Source organism: Vanellus vanellus (assembly GCF_965231255.1).
Source record: "Vanellus vanellus genome assembly, chromosome: 11".
Taxonomy (NCBI): Eukaryota; Metazoa; Chordata; class Aves; order Charadriiformes; family Charadriidae; genus Vanellus; species Vanellus vanellus.
Genome location: NC_138916.1, coordinates 15245786 through 15260526, shown reverse-complemented (window position 1 = coordinate 15260526; position 14741 = coordinate 15245786). Strand labels below are relative to the sequence as shown.

At 38.9% G+C, this 14741-nt stretch overlaps 1 protein-coding gene across 1 annotated transcript in view; it reads left to right on the top strand.

Moving 5' to 3' along the window:
• The window catches only part of IL16 (interleukin 16), a gene marked incomplete at its 5' end in the record, with an annotated part of 38086 nt that extends 24937 nt beyond the window's left edge, over positions 1–13149 (top strand). Inside the window, 10 exons of the mRNA XM_082489036.1 lie at positions 822–954; positions 1825–1912; positions 2636–3111; positions 5584–5716; positions 6931–8008; positions 8520–8703; positions 10314–10415; positions 11128–11380; positions 12273–12398; positions 12656–13149. Of these exons, the coding sequence (XP_082345162.1) occupies positions 822–954; positions 1825–1912; positions 2636–3111; positions 5584–5716; positions 6931–8008; positions 8520–8703; positions 10314–10415; positions 11128–11380; positions 12273–12398; positions 12656–12849 (2767 nt within the window). The 3' untranslated portion in view covers positions 12850–13149. The remainder of the gene's footprint in view (positions 1–821; positions 955–1824; positions 1913–2635; positions 3112–5583; positions 5717–6930; positions 8009–8519; positions 8704–10313; positions 10416–11127; positions 11381–12272; positions 12399–12655) is intronic.
• Positions 13150–14741: the final 1592 nt, after the last annotated feature.

Here is a 14741-nt window from a genome sequence, read left to right as displayed (position 1 = left end):
GAAATACGGATTTGCTGAAATAAGCTTCAGTGGGAGTGTAGAAATACACTTTGTAAGATTTATGACAAATTAGTAGTGTTGAACATATTTAGAACTGAACAGAACACAGCGTTTTCAGTGAAGGCTTTTTTATTTATCTTTAGGTGTTCTGTAACCCTCCTCTCTACATGCCTAAGACTTTAGCTGAGAGAACTGCGGTCTTACACTACTTGAAAGTTTGCATAATACGAATCAGTGCCTTTGGCCAGCCTCTTAATGTGTGGGGGTATTTGCAGTGGAGCAGGGAAGGGCAGTCTCAGTTTCCACGTGGGCCAAGTTTGGATTTCATCTAGAAAGATTCAGTCTAGGAGTCAGCAGGATTACAATAGTTTGTCACTAGAATTTTTCTACTAACAAGTTATTCATATGTTGCCGAAAGACAACATCCTTTCTGACCTTAACTAACACTAGCAGACCATAAAGGCATGAAAACTGAAGTGCTAACTTGAAAGGAAGGAAGATGTAGGTGGAAGCAGTGCCTGAGCTGCATACAGCAGAAGGATCACAGACATAAAGCATGCATAGCTGAACTTGAAGAAAGCTCAAAGGTTGCGTGCAACAAGGCAGTTAGAGCAAAAAAACCCTTGACGTCCAACTTATTCCCATTCCATTTTCTGTAACAGGAACAGAGAGACATAATGGTTAAATCTGTAATCAAATTAGAGGTAAACCACATGAATTTGCTTTTCTGTATACTTTCACATGGGTGAAACAAGGTTGGGAGAAAAAGAAAATCTGTTTTGTTTACATTGTCTTTTTTTTTTTTTTAAACATCTCTGCAGGTGTGGAGATGAAATTATTGAAATTAATGAAGCTTCAGTACAAAATATGACTCTTAATGAAGTTTATGCTGTGCTAAGCCATTGCGATCCTGGTGCAGTGCAGATTATTATCAGTAGACACCCTGAACCACAGGTAGAACACTATTCTTTCTGACTTTCAATAAACCACATATTGAGAACTAAGACTAAGTGAGGGAGCAAGTGCTAATCTAAAACAGATGCAAAAATGTTGATAACAAAGGTGCTGATCTCTTTATAAGCATCACTGCACACAAACTAACCTGAGACATGCACTGTCTTAAACATAATCACGTAAGATTTGAAGATCACCAGAGACAGTCTTGCACGAGTTTCTGTGCTATGAATAAGGAAACTACAGAAATAACACTTAAGGAATAAACCAAAATATATGGTTTTATTCAAGAAAGAATTCCCAATAATAAGAAAATCATTTGAAAGGGGGAACATACCCCCCAAAATGAAATAAGTGTTTACATACTCATCTTTCAGTAATTAAAATTTAGGTCTTGCCTACAAAATATTTATAAGTAATTTAATATTAAAGTAAAATATTTTATTCTTGCAAGATTTTACTACAAAATGCTTCGTAACACCAACTCCTGCATACATGATTATCAAGTTTAATTTTTGCATAAATTATTATAAAAATGCAGTATTAAATTATTTTATACTTGTAAATCCAGAACTCCACTTCTGGTGAAATATGCAAAAAACCATTTATCTTTGAAAGATCCCATTTTACCTAAACAACCAATATAAGCAGCACATCCATAGATACACTTCACCTATACTGGAACATATAAAAATATAATAGTTTGCACTTACTTAACTTTAAAATTAACTGATTTGTGATATAACTAGGTCTGTTCATTTCCATTAGAGGATTTGCAGGCCTTGGAAGTCTTTGTGAAAGGAATAAATGTTTTGATGTTACTCACCACACTGCAATCTTATGATAGTATAATGGCATGATATTCCCTAGGTGTCCGAGCAACAGCTAAAAGAAGCTGTTGCACAAGCTGTGGAAAACAACAGATTTGGAAAGGACAGACACCAATGGAGTACTGAAGGTAAGGGAATAAGTGCATTCGTTAAGAGGTGATAATTTGGACTTGAAAGATATTTAGGATGACTACATGCTATGTGAGAATCCTTAGTAACAGTGAAGTAACCCAGAGGAGGAAGGAAGAGGCGGAAAGCTCACAGGACAGCGCTCCTAACATGCCTCCTAAGATACACTTCCAGAGCGATGAGAAAAGGTCATATCTGTCTGATCTCCAGCAAAAATTTTCGTGCAAACTTCCTCTCGCTGCTCTTGCTCATCCTTTCCAGTCCATAACCACTGCTTAAACCTTTTCAAACAACTGTCAGTAGGTGACAGGACTTATGATAGCAAGGAACTGCACAATGCAGGTGATGTCCTGGGGGCAAACAGCCTGATAATCCCCTTGTGAGGAAAGGCATGTGCAGTCGTTTCCACAGTTCAGCTATGACATCCTCCCACAGTTACATATTGCAGCGATACTCCTTTTAGTGTCCTCATTTCTTCTAAAGGACCAAAGGTAACAGAATCATCACCAGTAAACTCTATTTCTGAGATATATATACAGACAGAAAATGTCATTTTGCTCTCCAAGAATGTAACTGTTGACTCTTCTATCTACAAGCCTTTAATGCATAAATCATACCTTTGCATCAACCGATGATTTAGTCACAAATTTCATCAGCTGAATCTTTGAAGCGAGCACTCTGCATGTATCTGAGTAGACATTTTTAATGTGTTCCTGATACAGGTGTTAAAAAACTAGAAACGAGCTGGCATGGAAGACACCCATGTGAAAAACATATTGAAAGGAATGCTGCTCATTGCCACCACAGGACACAGAAGCTAATGACCCGCTCCAGCAGTGACAGCAGCTACAACCCTAGGTCCTCGCTTAGTAATGGTGCTGCATACCAACTGACTGACCTGAAAGCAAGAGTACATAGCGTTGATGTGCCCGTTACCAGACAACCTGGCCTGCTGCACTCATTGTCTGGGAACAACTCCGAGAGAAATTCCCCTCCTGCTTGTACTGAGGGAGGGCGACCCTTGCAAAACACGAAGAAATCATCAGAGATCCTCGTTAGAAAACCTAAATCGTCAAAGCCAAAACCTCCACCGAGAAAATATTTTAAGCAGGACTGCACATGTAACGACCGGTGTAACACAGAAAGAAAAGAAAAGCTTGTATCGGAAGTGGCTGTGTCACCTGCTGCAAGTGTTCAGGTAAGGCAAATTTTTTCTTCTATTTGCATATTTGTGAGGCAGGGGAAGAAGGGTGGCTAAGCAACTTTGTATGAGGGCAGGAGGAAAGGCAGGCAAGAAAGAGAAAGTGTGCATAAATATGTGAGGACCGGGAGAAAGGGATGAAGCTCTTCTGTTTGGAAAACAATGTATGTATCTTAGTGAAGCCAGTTTAAGGCAAAATGTGATATTCAAACTAAGGTCAGAAGGGAGAGATATGTCTGAAGAAAATTTTCTTCCATATCAAGGAAAACGAATTAAAGTCTCAGTGAGAGCAGCAGCAAGAATGAATTTGAGTCCCTTACTGTCATTCCTCGTGAACGGGCACCACTGGTGGTATCGGACACATTCTAGTTCCAGTGCAACAGGAACAGCGATGTGCTCTGGGCTGGGACCGAATTCTGCACAGCCTTTGGTATCAGCTTGGTATGGTTGATGCTAACCTCAACACTTAGAGTCAAATTACTTATGAAGTAGAGAAGTTGTGAAACGATTTCTGTTTCAGTAGTGGATTTCTATTGGAAGAAAGAGCAAACATTATGTACAGCAAGTAGTCTCGGGCTCATATACATTTCTTGAGACCAGGAGGTACTAAATAAACTCCTTTAAATTGCGAGGCACTTACATATTTGTTGATGAGCTACAGTATTTGAAAACCGAGTTTGAATGTTACTAAATTTCAGTTCCCTCTCTTATCTAAGATAAAACAGAAAGACAGTGTTTCACATTTGCGTGAGAGTGAGGGATTGTGAGATCTGCATGTTGAAACAGTCGTGGTTTGTTTAAAAATGAAACCTCTTTCCCCGGGTTTAGTAATACACCAGCAGAAATGAGCAGATCTCAGTGCAATGCAAACACCCCCACCCCCCACCCCCCCACCCCCCCATTCCCAACATGCAGAGATCAAAATAAAATGATACAGCTCAGACTGAAGTCCGTGCATAATGTTACTATCCAAAAAAAATTTCAGTTAAGCACCTCATCTAAGGTCACTCTTTTACCATCCCCTAAGACAGCAGTAGAAACATATTCATCAACAGCTACTAGAAAATCACCTTTCAGAAGTAAAATTAATAGAAATAAGTATTTACTGAACTTATCACTGCATGCAACTCGCTATTCTTCAGTACACAGTTATTTTAAGTGACAAGGAGAAAAAAACCTGAATGTTAAGATCAGCAAAGTCTATGAAAAGTCAAGCTGTGTTAATGAAGATAACTTCCTCTAGTGATACAGTCTGTACATCTCAGGACAATAACTCCTTTAAGTCCCCAGGAGAGAAGGTTTCTTGCCAGAATGTATTTCAGATCATTAAAAGAAGGTTTTATTACTGCTTTTTAGTATTTTTTTTTAACCTTTATTTCCCAAACATTTTGTATTAGTCAGTTTGAGACTTGCATACCACATTTTTTACGGGGGTTCTGCAGGCTGTAGGATTGCTTTTTCATAAGCAAGAATGCTTAATTGATATTTTCAACTATGCTTTACACTGCATCTGTAAGAAGGCAGGTACAATTACCATGAGTAAAGCATAAGATCAAACTGCATGTTCATAGTGCATCCCAATTGGCTGCCTCACTTACTGGATCTCTGAAGTTCGTGTCTAACAGCAACAGAACACAAGTGCAACTTTCAAGAAGGACCCTGATAAGCAGGGGATGGAGAAAAGTTTTCCTAGAATACAAAAGTTGCATAACAAACACCATCCCATTCCAGAAAAGCTAAGAAATTGTTCTATTACTGATTTTTTCAAGACAACGTCATTTGTTTCTAGACCTTCACTCTGTTCCTGTTTGGTTTTGCTTCCTATTAGTAATCCTGAAGCTCAACTACATAGCAGAGAGCACCTCCAGCATCACAGCAGAGCAGATGGTAACCTGCTGTTATTGGTTACAAAGGAATCAAGTGATTCCAGAGCATATGTTAATGATGTTGAGAGTGGCACTTACTGCAACCTCAAACTAATCCTCTCATCCTACTTTTCCAGCCAAAAAAAAGAAAGGGAGAGATCTGAAACTGCAGTAATGCTTTAGCGCGTCTACCTTGTGCTTCAGGACAAAAGGCTTCAACAGAAAAGAGAGTTTAATATGAAGCTAGAGGAAATTTGCTTGACTGGTTTGCAAAAGTCTACTGAATTGCTAATTATTACAAAAAGTGAAAATTATAGTAGGCAGTCTTCTAGTTTATTATTAAATTTTTGGGATGCTAATTGCATTTTTTCACAGTTTGTTTACAAGTGTAACCACAAAATACCACGCCAACACTCTTGAAATATAGAATAAGATAAGTCCTATGAGGATTATATCCCAAGCAGAAGTAAAAGCTTGATTTCTATTCAGTATTTCTATTCAGATTAAAAACAAATGAAAATATGTGGGTTTTTTTCAGATTCATATATAGTGTGCTTTATATAATTACATTCTGACACACTTCTGTTTCCTGTTTGTTCACCAGGAAGTGGGAGAATCAATGCTCGAGAGACAAACTGATGTAACCCACAGCGTCTTTACCACTTCTCCTACAGCGTACGATACTGAACACATAACTGCTGTTCCAGCAGGCAGAGAACAAGAAGGGAAAGATAAAGGTATGTTTAATTCCGTGAACTCTCTTTTTGCAGCTGAACCTAGCATTTAGTTTGGATTCCGAAATGGGTATCAAGCTCTTTTCTCTTTAAATGTAGACTTCAAACCATATCTGTATAGTTTGGGGCGAGCAGATGAAATTTCAAACTGCCGATTAATCTTTGAAATAAAGGGGAAACTATATCAAAAGCAGCATAATGGATGATTTATTGTAAAAAAGTGTTAATGGACAGTTAGACTACTATAAATACTACTACTATATACTATTTCTTCAGATGAAATTGCTTATTTATTTTAAAAATTTGGTATTAAAGGTTAGTTTTAGCATTTTTAAAAGACATTTTTACACATAGTTTCAAAGCTGAAGTGTTGCAATGGTACGAACCACTGATAATAAGTTAAGTATCTTGTTGCGCTAGATAGAATTAAGGAGACTTACCGTTAAGGCAACTAGGCAATCTCAAGAGGTCTCTTACAACCTAAACTGTTACATAATTCTGTAACTTCATGCTCAGATCATTAAAGAAAATAATGGTGCCTTAAGAAAATACATTTTTATTTACACTGAAACAGATACTGCGCAACTGCACAAAATAAAGTTTGCTGCCATTCAGCTCTACCACGTCTATCACTAAAATGCCTGATCAGTCTGTGATGTAAAAATATTCTTACATTAGAATTAAGTTTTTACGTACCAGAAAAACACAATTGGAAATACCTGCACAAATTTATGGAAGCATAAATATTAATCATATATCTTCATGGGAGAGTCTTTTTAGAGCAGGATATACTTATAAAGGTAGGAAAGATAAATAATTTTTTGAAAAGAATTTACTGTAACACCATTTTTTTCACTAGGCTGCAAACAACATTGCAATTTTAGCCTTCTATTTTAACTGTTATAGCCTATATCATGAGTTCAGCACCCCAGAATTTCAGATTACTTTTAGAAGTTGTAGGCCCTTTAGAAAAGGGATCTTGTGTATAAGTACAGAAGATCCTTGGTTTTCAGTTAATTTGGGTGTCAAGAATCAGAACTTGTAGATCAAGAGTTCTGAATTTTAAAAAAGTTTAACCTTTTTAGAAACTTAAAAAGATACCTGTTGGAGGCTTGAATGAAATTCAAATTTAAGGAATTAATAGCAATACATAGATAGGGGATGGAGAAGGGGAAGTCAAAGGATGCTTGTTTCTAATCAATGTCTCTCTAATACAGGGAATCCACTTTCTTCAATACAAAGACCTATACTTAAAAGACAAGCACGGGTAGATTATAGCCTTGATACAACGACAGAAGACCCTTGGGTTAAAATTTCCGACTGCATAAAAAGCTTATTTAATCCTACCATGACTGAAGACAACGTCCACTTAGATTTGCAACCTGGCATCAACACAAACAAAGAGAATCAAAATCGAAGCAGCTCAGAGACAGTTCTGAAGAAATCAGAATCGGAAATAGTTGGTTCAAAAGCGCTAAAATCAGATGAAAATGACAGTGTGAAAAAGGGTCCTCCTGTTGCACCTAAGCCAGCCTGGTTTCGCCAAAGTCTGAAAGGACTGAAGAAAGCAAATTCAGATCTAAAAACACAGGCAGATCAAAGTCCTTCTGACCTTGAACTGCAATCCAGCTTAACCCGTGTCTCTCCTAGGGGATCATCAATAAAACAAAGAATAAGCTCATTTGAATCCTTGAGTGCTCCACAGTCACCTGAAAAAATACACCGAAGGTTCAGCCTGAAACCATCAGTCCAGAAAGAACACTCTCCCACTGCAACAGGGTCAGAAGTGGCTCCAGTCTATTTAAACGAAGCCTTTCTCCAATGTTGTGAAACTAGCCAACAACAGTCAAAGTCACCTGTGATCATGGGTACAAAGAGCCTAGATAGATCTTCCACTCCCAGGGAGGTCCTTGCGTCTAGCTCAGAGAAAAGCAACAATGCCAACACTGAAAATTCCTCGGGTCTCTTAACTACAGAAGCTGTTGCAACTTCCCATCTTGTATCGGTAGCAAAAGCACACAGCCTAAGATCACGAAGCTTCCCACTTAGTGCTACCCAGACTTGTGAGATGATGAAGCCGTATGATGAAAAGTGTAGCAAAATCTATTCCATCAGTAGCCAGGTGTCATCCGCTTTAATGAAATCTTTGCTTTGCCTTCCTCAGTCTCCAGTCTCTTCTGGAAACAGTGCATGGGAAACTTTGGACACGTTGTCCCAGTCTTCTGTGGAGGAGGACAGGACTTCTCTCTCACCTGCAAGTGAGAATCATCACCTGGACACTGGGTTTTCGCTGAAGTAAGACACCATATTTAAAAATCAGATTTTCAGATCAGCATTGGTGAGCATGTATGCTGATCCACTGACAGATTAACATTCTATGGTAGTAGTACACAATAGTAAAGCACAGACTAAGTTAAGAACTTTTTTAGAGCACAAAGGTTAAATAACTTGCATAACTTACACTTGTTTTAAATTTGTAATATATAAGCGCATGTGTATTTCAAGCTCCCTCCTACTTAAGGAGGAAAGCTTCTAGCATCTCTGTGATAAAGGAGATTTAAGTCTGTTTTTGCCTGGGGCCAAGAGATTATTCCTATTCTTTTATGCAACGGGTCTTACTTCTGTTAGGCTAACAGGTTTAATTTACTTTCTATGTATTTATAATACTTATTATAGGAGCTATCACCTCAATTAAATGCTGACAAGATCAAAAGATGGCTGCTCCAAAATCATCTGTACTATGCTTTTATGGGTATGTTCTTTCATAACTCAACGTTTCTTTTTTATTCCTGCCACAATGGGACAGCCTCTCCGAATTGAGAGAATATACTGTGAGCCTAGCAGACAATGAGAAAGAGGAAGAGAAACAAGAACATGGCTCACCTCAAGCATCCGGTGTGTCAGGGCAGTCTGTCATCTCTCTGCTTTCCCCTGAAGAGTTAGCAAAGCTCATAGAGGAAGTCAAATCGCTAGATGAAGCAACCTTAAAGGTAAATCTGCTTTTTCTTTTTGTGCATGATTTTCAGAAAGCTGTGCAGTGGATGCACCTGGTTAATCTTTGCAACTTGATATTATAACAAATAAAACAGTCATCTCAACATGTACCAGTAGTAACGCTTAGCTCTTTTGATCAAAAATCTGGAAAGTCTTCAAAGATAACTAAGCAAGAGTAATACCCAATTAACTAATGGGTAAGGTCATTGTATGCAGAAGTAGGCATTGATATTTTGGAGGCCTGCCTTTTTATTTGGGTTGCCCATCTGAGATGCACAATGCCTCATTTTTGGGATACTGAGCAACCTTTAGTTGTACTGGATTCATCTAGAATTACGATAAACCCCAGAGTAAGTCAGCATCAAAGTTAAATATGCGCATTCCAGAACTGTAAAGACTTTTAAAGACTGCTCACACTCCAAGAAAATCCTGATAACATCCAGAGCTCTGCATTGAAAACAGTTCAGCTTCTGCTGGCAGATACGTGCTTGCTGTTAAGACACTCCAAGCTGTGCAAAAGCAGCATAATTGCATTAATGCACCAATAAACCTAAGCTAATATAGTTTTTTCCTCTTAGCTAACTGCAGTGGCATGTATCCCAGATTAGTCCTGGTTTGTGTCTGTACTGCATGAAACTTGGGCAGTGAATTCACGTCTGCCTATCAGAATTCTAGGTAGACATATTCTCATGTCAGAAACAAATTCTTACTGACTACAGCAAACTTAGTAAAGTTTGTTGTAAACAAAAAACAGTTTGACAAGCAGAATTTATGAAAGCCAAGTTTTGTATCAACTTGTGTTTCTTGTCAACTTCCCACGCTGATATTTTCGGTCTGATTAGCAGCAAAAGCTATGTTGCAATGTTGCCCTCAGTAGGACATTAGCTTCTCATAGCAAGTCAACTGTTTTCACAGAACTTTCAGGACAATCTCTGAGCAGCATGTACCCTCTGCCTGGTTGCAGCTGGCCAGTGGATTCGATGGTGGAAGGAAACAAGACACCATATCAAAAGATGCAACTACGATTGCTCACATACTGAACGTAATTGTGAAATTGTGGTCAAGAAAGCCATGTTTGCTTAGGAAACTAGGTTAAACAGGGGTTGTTACCCTACACAAACTCATCTTTGGGATAACGCAGTCAGAGACAGCTTAGTCTATCCGTTATTAGAACATTTTTAAAAAATAAAAATAAGACTGAGAAGCAATTTTTAAGCTGTGACATTTATATCTGGGTGAGCTGTATGCCAAATTCTTTTTCCACTTTTTCAATCAAAAGGTCCTCTAACATGATTCAGCAATATTTTCTGTTTCTACAGTACATTATATCTATACTCTTTAATATAATTTACTTTATGGTCCAGATCCAACTGATAACATGTTTACCAAACCAGAACAATTTTAGAAACAGAAGAGCATTTTTAAAATAGGTAACCGATAGGTAAACTTGATCAAAAACAAATAACTAAACATGTCTCAGTATTATGCTTTTGCCACTAAGTCTTATTATAAAATGCACAACGGACGAAAAGAAAACATGCTGGTTTTCCAATCATCTTGACATACCTGCTGGGAAGTTCTTGATATTATTTCTTTCTCCACCTAGGAATTTGATGATATTCATGTCACAATTTTGCATAAAGAAGAAGATACTGGGCTTGGGTTCAGCCTGGCAGGGGGCATTGATCTAGAAAACAAAGTGATAACAGTAAGTAGCACTTTCTTAAAAAAATACTCCAAACCCAACTACTCTATCTAAAAATATATATGGTTTCCTACTACAGAGGTTGGCTTTTAGCATAATCAAATTAGGCAGCTGTACCGATAGGGTCAGAAGAATCATGGTCTTAATGGGTGAAATTTGGATCTTTCTGCACAGAGCTGCCCTCTCCAGGTGACTGGCAGTGGTGTCCTGTTTCCTTGGGCATCATACTCCCCAAGAGCTCTGAGAGCCAAGGCAGAACAACACACAGCCCTCGGCAGGAAGCAACCAACACCTTAATCACATGCTTGTAGAAGACCATGCAGGCTGGTCAGGAGGAATGAAGTGAGCGCATAGGCACGTAAGGGGTCTGGAAGTTAAAGACTAGCTTCATACCTTCTTCCTCCCACCAGCAGAGCAGCAAGAGAGTAAGGAAGTAGCATAGGCAAGGTACATACCATGGGCGGCAGCAAGGCCTCGGCCATCTGATACCAGGGCTAGACAGATTTCCTACCTGCTTGAGGGTGGCTGTGCCCAGGAGAAATTCTCTGTGTGAATTTATTCAGCCTTCAGTCCTGAAATGTAGTAGAAGCAACTTGTTCCTGGCAAAGAATGGAAAATGCACATAGTAAAAAGTATTAACTGAGTGACCTAGTGATTTGTCCTTTTTTTTCCCTCTTTCCTTGTGTGCGCATGTGGTGACTGGGTTCTTCAATAGGTTCACAAAGTGTTTCCCAACGGACTAGCATCGCAGGAAGGAACTATTCAGAAAGGAGATGAAGTATTATCCATTAACGGAAAGTCTCTTAAAGGTGCAACTCACAACGATGCCTCAGCAATCATGAGACAGGCTCGACAACCCAGACAAGCTGTTGTTGTCACCAGAAAAGCTAAAGATGGAGACAAAAATCTCAATGTTTCAATCAATTCTAGTACATCTTCAGTAGCAAGCGATGCCTCACAAGAATCTGGTAAGTTCAGTGGCATTACCTTGTAGCCTCACCTGCTAAGTGTTTACTCATCACCTGAAATCCTGGGTGTTCATAAAGCAGCTCAGCATTGGCTGTGTAAATCTGAGAACCATGATTAAAGACAGCACGGTTAACAACACATTCCTAGAGCAGACATTTGGAATAACTTTGTTGGAAAGGGAAAGAATTTTTTATTTTCTAAAATAAAGGAACCCTCTGGGGGAAAAAAAAAAAAAAGTGTGATCCTCTGTATGAGTTTCTGTAGGCATAAAAAGATTATTATTGTAGTAACACATCTAATTGAAGGTATAATGACAACTCGGTGAACAGTGATTCTTTATTCTAATATTATTAGATTCTACTTTACAAGACTTTGTGAAAGAGAATTTCGGTTTGAACAATGTGCTATTGTTTGACAGAGCAGGTGGCTAAATCTGAAACATAGCAAGGTTGGTGTTTGCAGAACCTTTCACAGTCCTAAAATATTTGTGGAGGTTTATTTTTTTCTAAAGCATAATCTGGAGATCTGTAGCTTTATTTACATACTGCAAAAAAAACATTAGCAGCTTTGTAGTTGATAATGATTTCATAACATTGTCAAATATGTTTACCTTAAATTTTCTTCATTGAATGGATTCTTCTAATTCTAGTAAATGTTGCCAGCTTTCATTTTTTTATTTCCACTCTGCCGTAAATTCAAACACAACTTTCTCTCCCTGGCTTCCCAGAGGGCCTTACAATGACAAAAAGAGGAATTAAAAGTTAGTTTTCTCTTTCATTTGGCAGTTTATGGTGCCTTTGCAACCAAAACAGAAGTTCATTTTTTGCAACAGATGTTTTTAGCTTTTCAGACTATGTGGTGCCCATCTGCTAACTCTCCATTTGTTCCCAGCAACCGAAGATACAATCTGCACTGTAACTCTAGAAAAAACACCTGCTGGTTTAGGATTCAGTCTGGAAGGAGGGAAGGGCTCTATTCATGGAGATAAACCCATCATCATCAACAGGATATTTAAAGGTAAACACACTTAAATGCATACATGGTGGGTTCTTAGCCGATACAAACTTGTGCAGTTCATAACTGACTACCGATTTATGCCCATAAAAATGGTATTTTTTTGTAAACACAGCATTATCCTGTGCAGTGTCGGTAATTTGTTCTCTGCCGAGACCAGGTGGTTTATACCAAACATGCTGGTGATCCTTAATAAGTGAAAGATCCATTGAAGACTCCTCCTCACGAAGAATTAAAGGAAATTCATTTTCTTTCCCCAGGGACTGCATTAGAACAAAGCAGCCCTGTTCAGCCTGGTGACGAGCTATTACAAGTGCACACAACTGCCATGCAAGGACTCACTCGTTTTGAAGCATGGAACATCATCAAGGCATTACCTGATGGGCCCATCACAGCTATCATCAAGAGGAAGAATCCAAGCTCTGTTACCATCAAGTCATCTGAAACTTTGTAAGAAGAGGAATTAGACTACTGCCAATGTTACAAACAAAAAAGGATTTTATTCCTTGCGGCCATTTGGCTAGCACAGCCAGACACTCAGAAAGCGCGTATGAAAAGTACACAGTTACAGAGCAAGCTGCCTGGGATAAAATAAAAAAATGCACAAAATGTGCACGATTCTTATTTCAACATTCAAAACCAGATGTTCCAAAGTGTAGAATTATAAAATAATAACTAAATAATAGACTGGTTGTAATAAAATGTGACAGCTATAGTACTCTCCCATTTTAAGCCATTAACTTAACAAATATCAGAAGTACATTCTGTGCAAAGTTTTCAGTCCTACTCTACAATCCTTGCTCCCTGCCTTACCATCCCAGGAGGAAAGAAATGTGTCTACAAGCCTAAACACTACAGCACAGGAAAAGCCTTAGAGAATGTGTAAAGGGCAGAGGAATGGGATGCAACTTTGTGTGTCAAAACGACCACATGCCCTGGGAAAACCCAGATTTTCTATTCAAACCACAGAACAGCCAGAACCTGTCCAGGGTAACAATCTACTAGCAATTGACAGAGCCATCTCAACTCAGCAGGCAAACGCGGGGCGGGGGGAAAAGGAGCGTCTCGTGGTATTGCAAGTGCAAGGCAGGAAGCGGAGGGTACTACAGCCGAGCTTTTGCTAACCTTCCCCTGGCCAGAGGTCTCACAGGACTACAGCAGGAGAGTAACAAGGCCATTTAGAACCAACTCCTACCTCTAACCACGCACATTCCTTGAAATGTCTTTGTGTTAGTTTTGTGAGGGAAAGTACCCGTGAGAGTATTTGGGAATTAAAAGTTCTGAATCCAAATGTTTATTCTGGAAATGCTAAATAACTTGGAGATAAATCTGTGCTTCAAATGCTGCTAATCAGCATTTTGGCAGTGCTCTCTAAGCACTGTATGGAATTCTACCAGCAGCAGGACATCTAACTACGGCAAGATGGTCTTGTGCACCTATTTGGTCTTCCCTGACCTATTTCGCTAAAGGGAGAGATGCAACATGAGGATGGAAGTAGTGACTCGCCAGTTGAAAGCCAGGTTATTGTCCTTGGCTGCCCACCTTGCCGTAGTGGGGAATTTGCTGCACCCTTCTTTGGATACTTAGTTTCACTAAACCATAAACTGCAGGAGTTCAGAAGCTATTTTCCATGCACTTAACACAGTATCACAGAAACAGCAATTGAAAGGGAAGTAGGATTGACAGCAGAAGGTATTAACTGAATCCAGCCGTAGGACTTGCTTCGGCTTTTCCTCACAAGTCAACTGCTAAACCTGGAAAGAACATTCTTGATGAGCCATCTGCCCCCCTCCACTTCCAACCCCCTTCCAATGGAGTTGTCTTTTCCAAAAACCAACCAACCTTCAAAACAAAATTTCTACAAATTGGGTAGCAACCAAAATAGGTGAAAAATGGGAGGGAATCTTTTTTGTACATTTTTAAACTGGTACCTACCTGAAACTCTGAGTATTTCTTTATTTTTTGTAGAATTTCTTGTATTTAACTTAATCTGCATTATTGGCTTAGGCTTAACAAAGTCTAAGGAAAGGCCTGGTGCATATAAGAGATTCTAAGATTTTTCAACCACTTGTCCATACCACACCACCAATATGGGAAAACCATGAATGATTTCCGTACAGAAAAGCAGGCTTGAACTCTTTAGCACAGTTAAAGCTCTTTCCTGTAAAAGACAGATCACGCTTTTCGGTCAGCTTCCTAACTTTATCAACAGAGCAGACTAGCTACAGCCACGGAACACAATGCTTTAATCACTTCAGTGCCATCTGCTGAAGGTGTCCTCACCTGAAACAGCTATTTAATTTTATCAATTTAGGAACTGACATAGAACCACTGAGACAGGTTTGA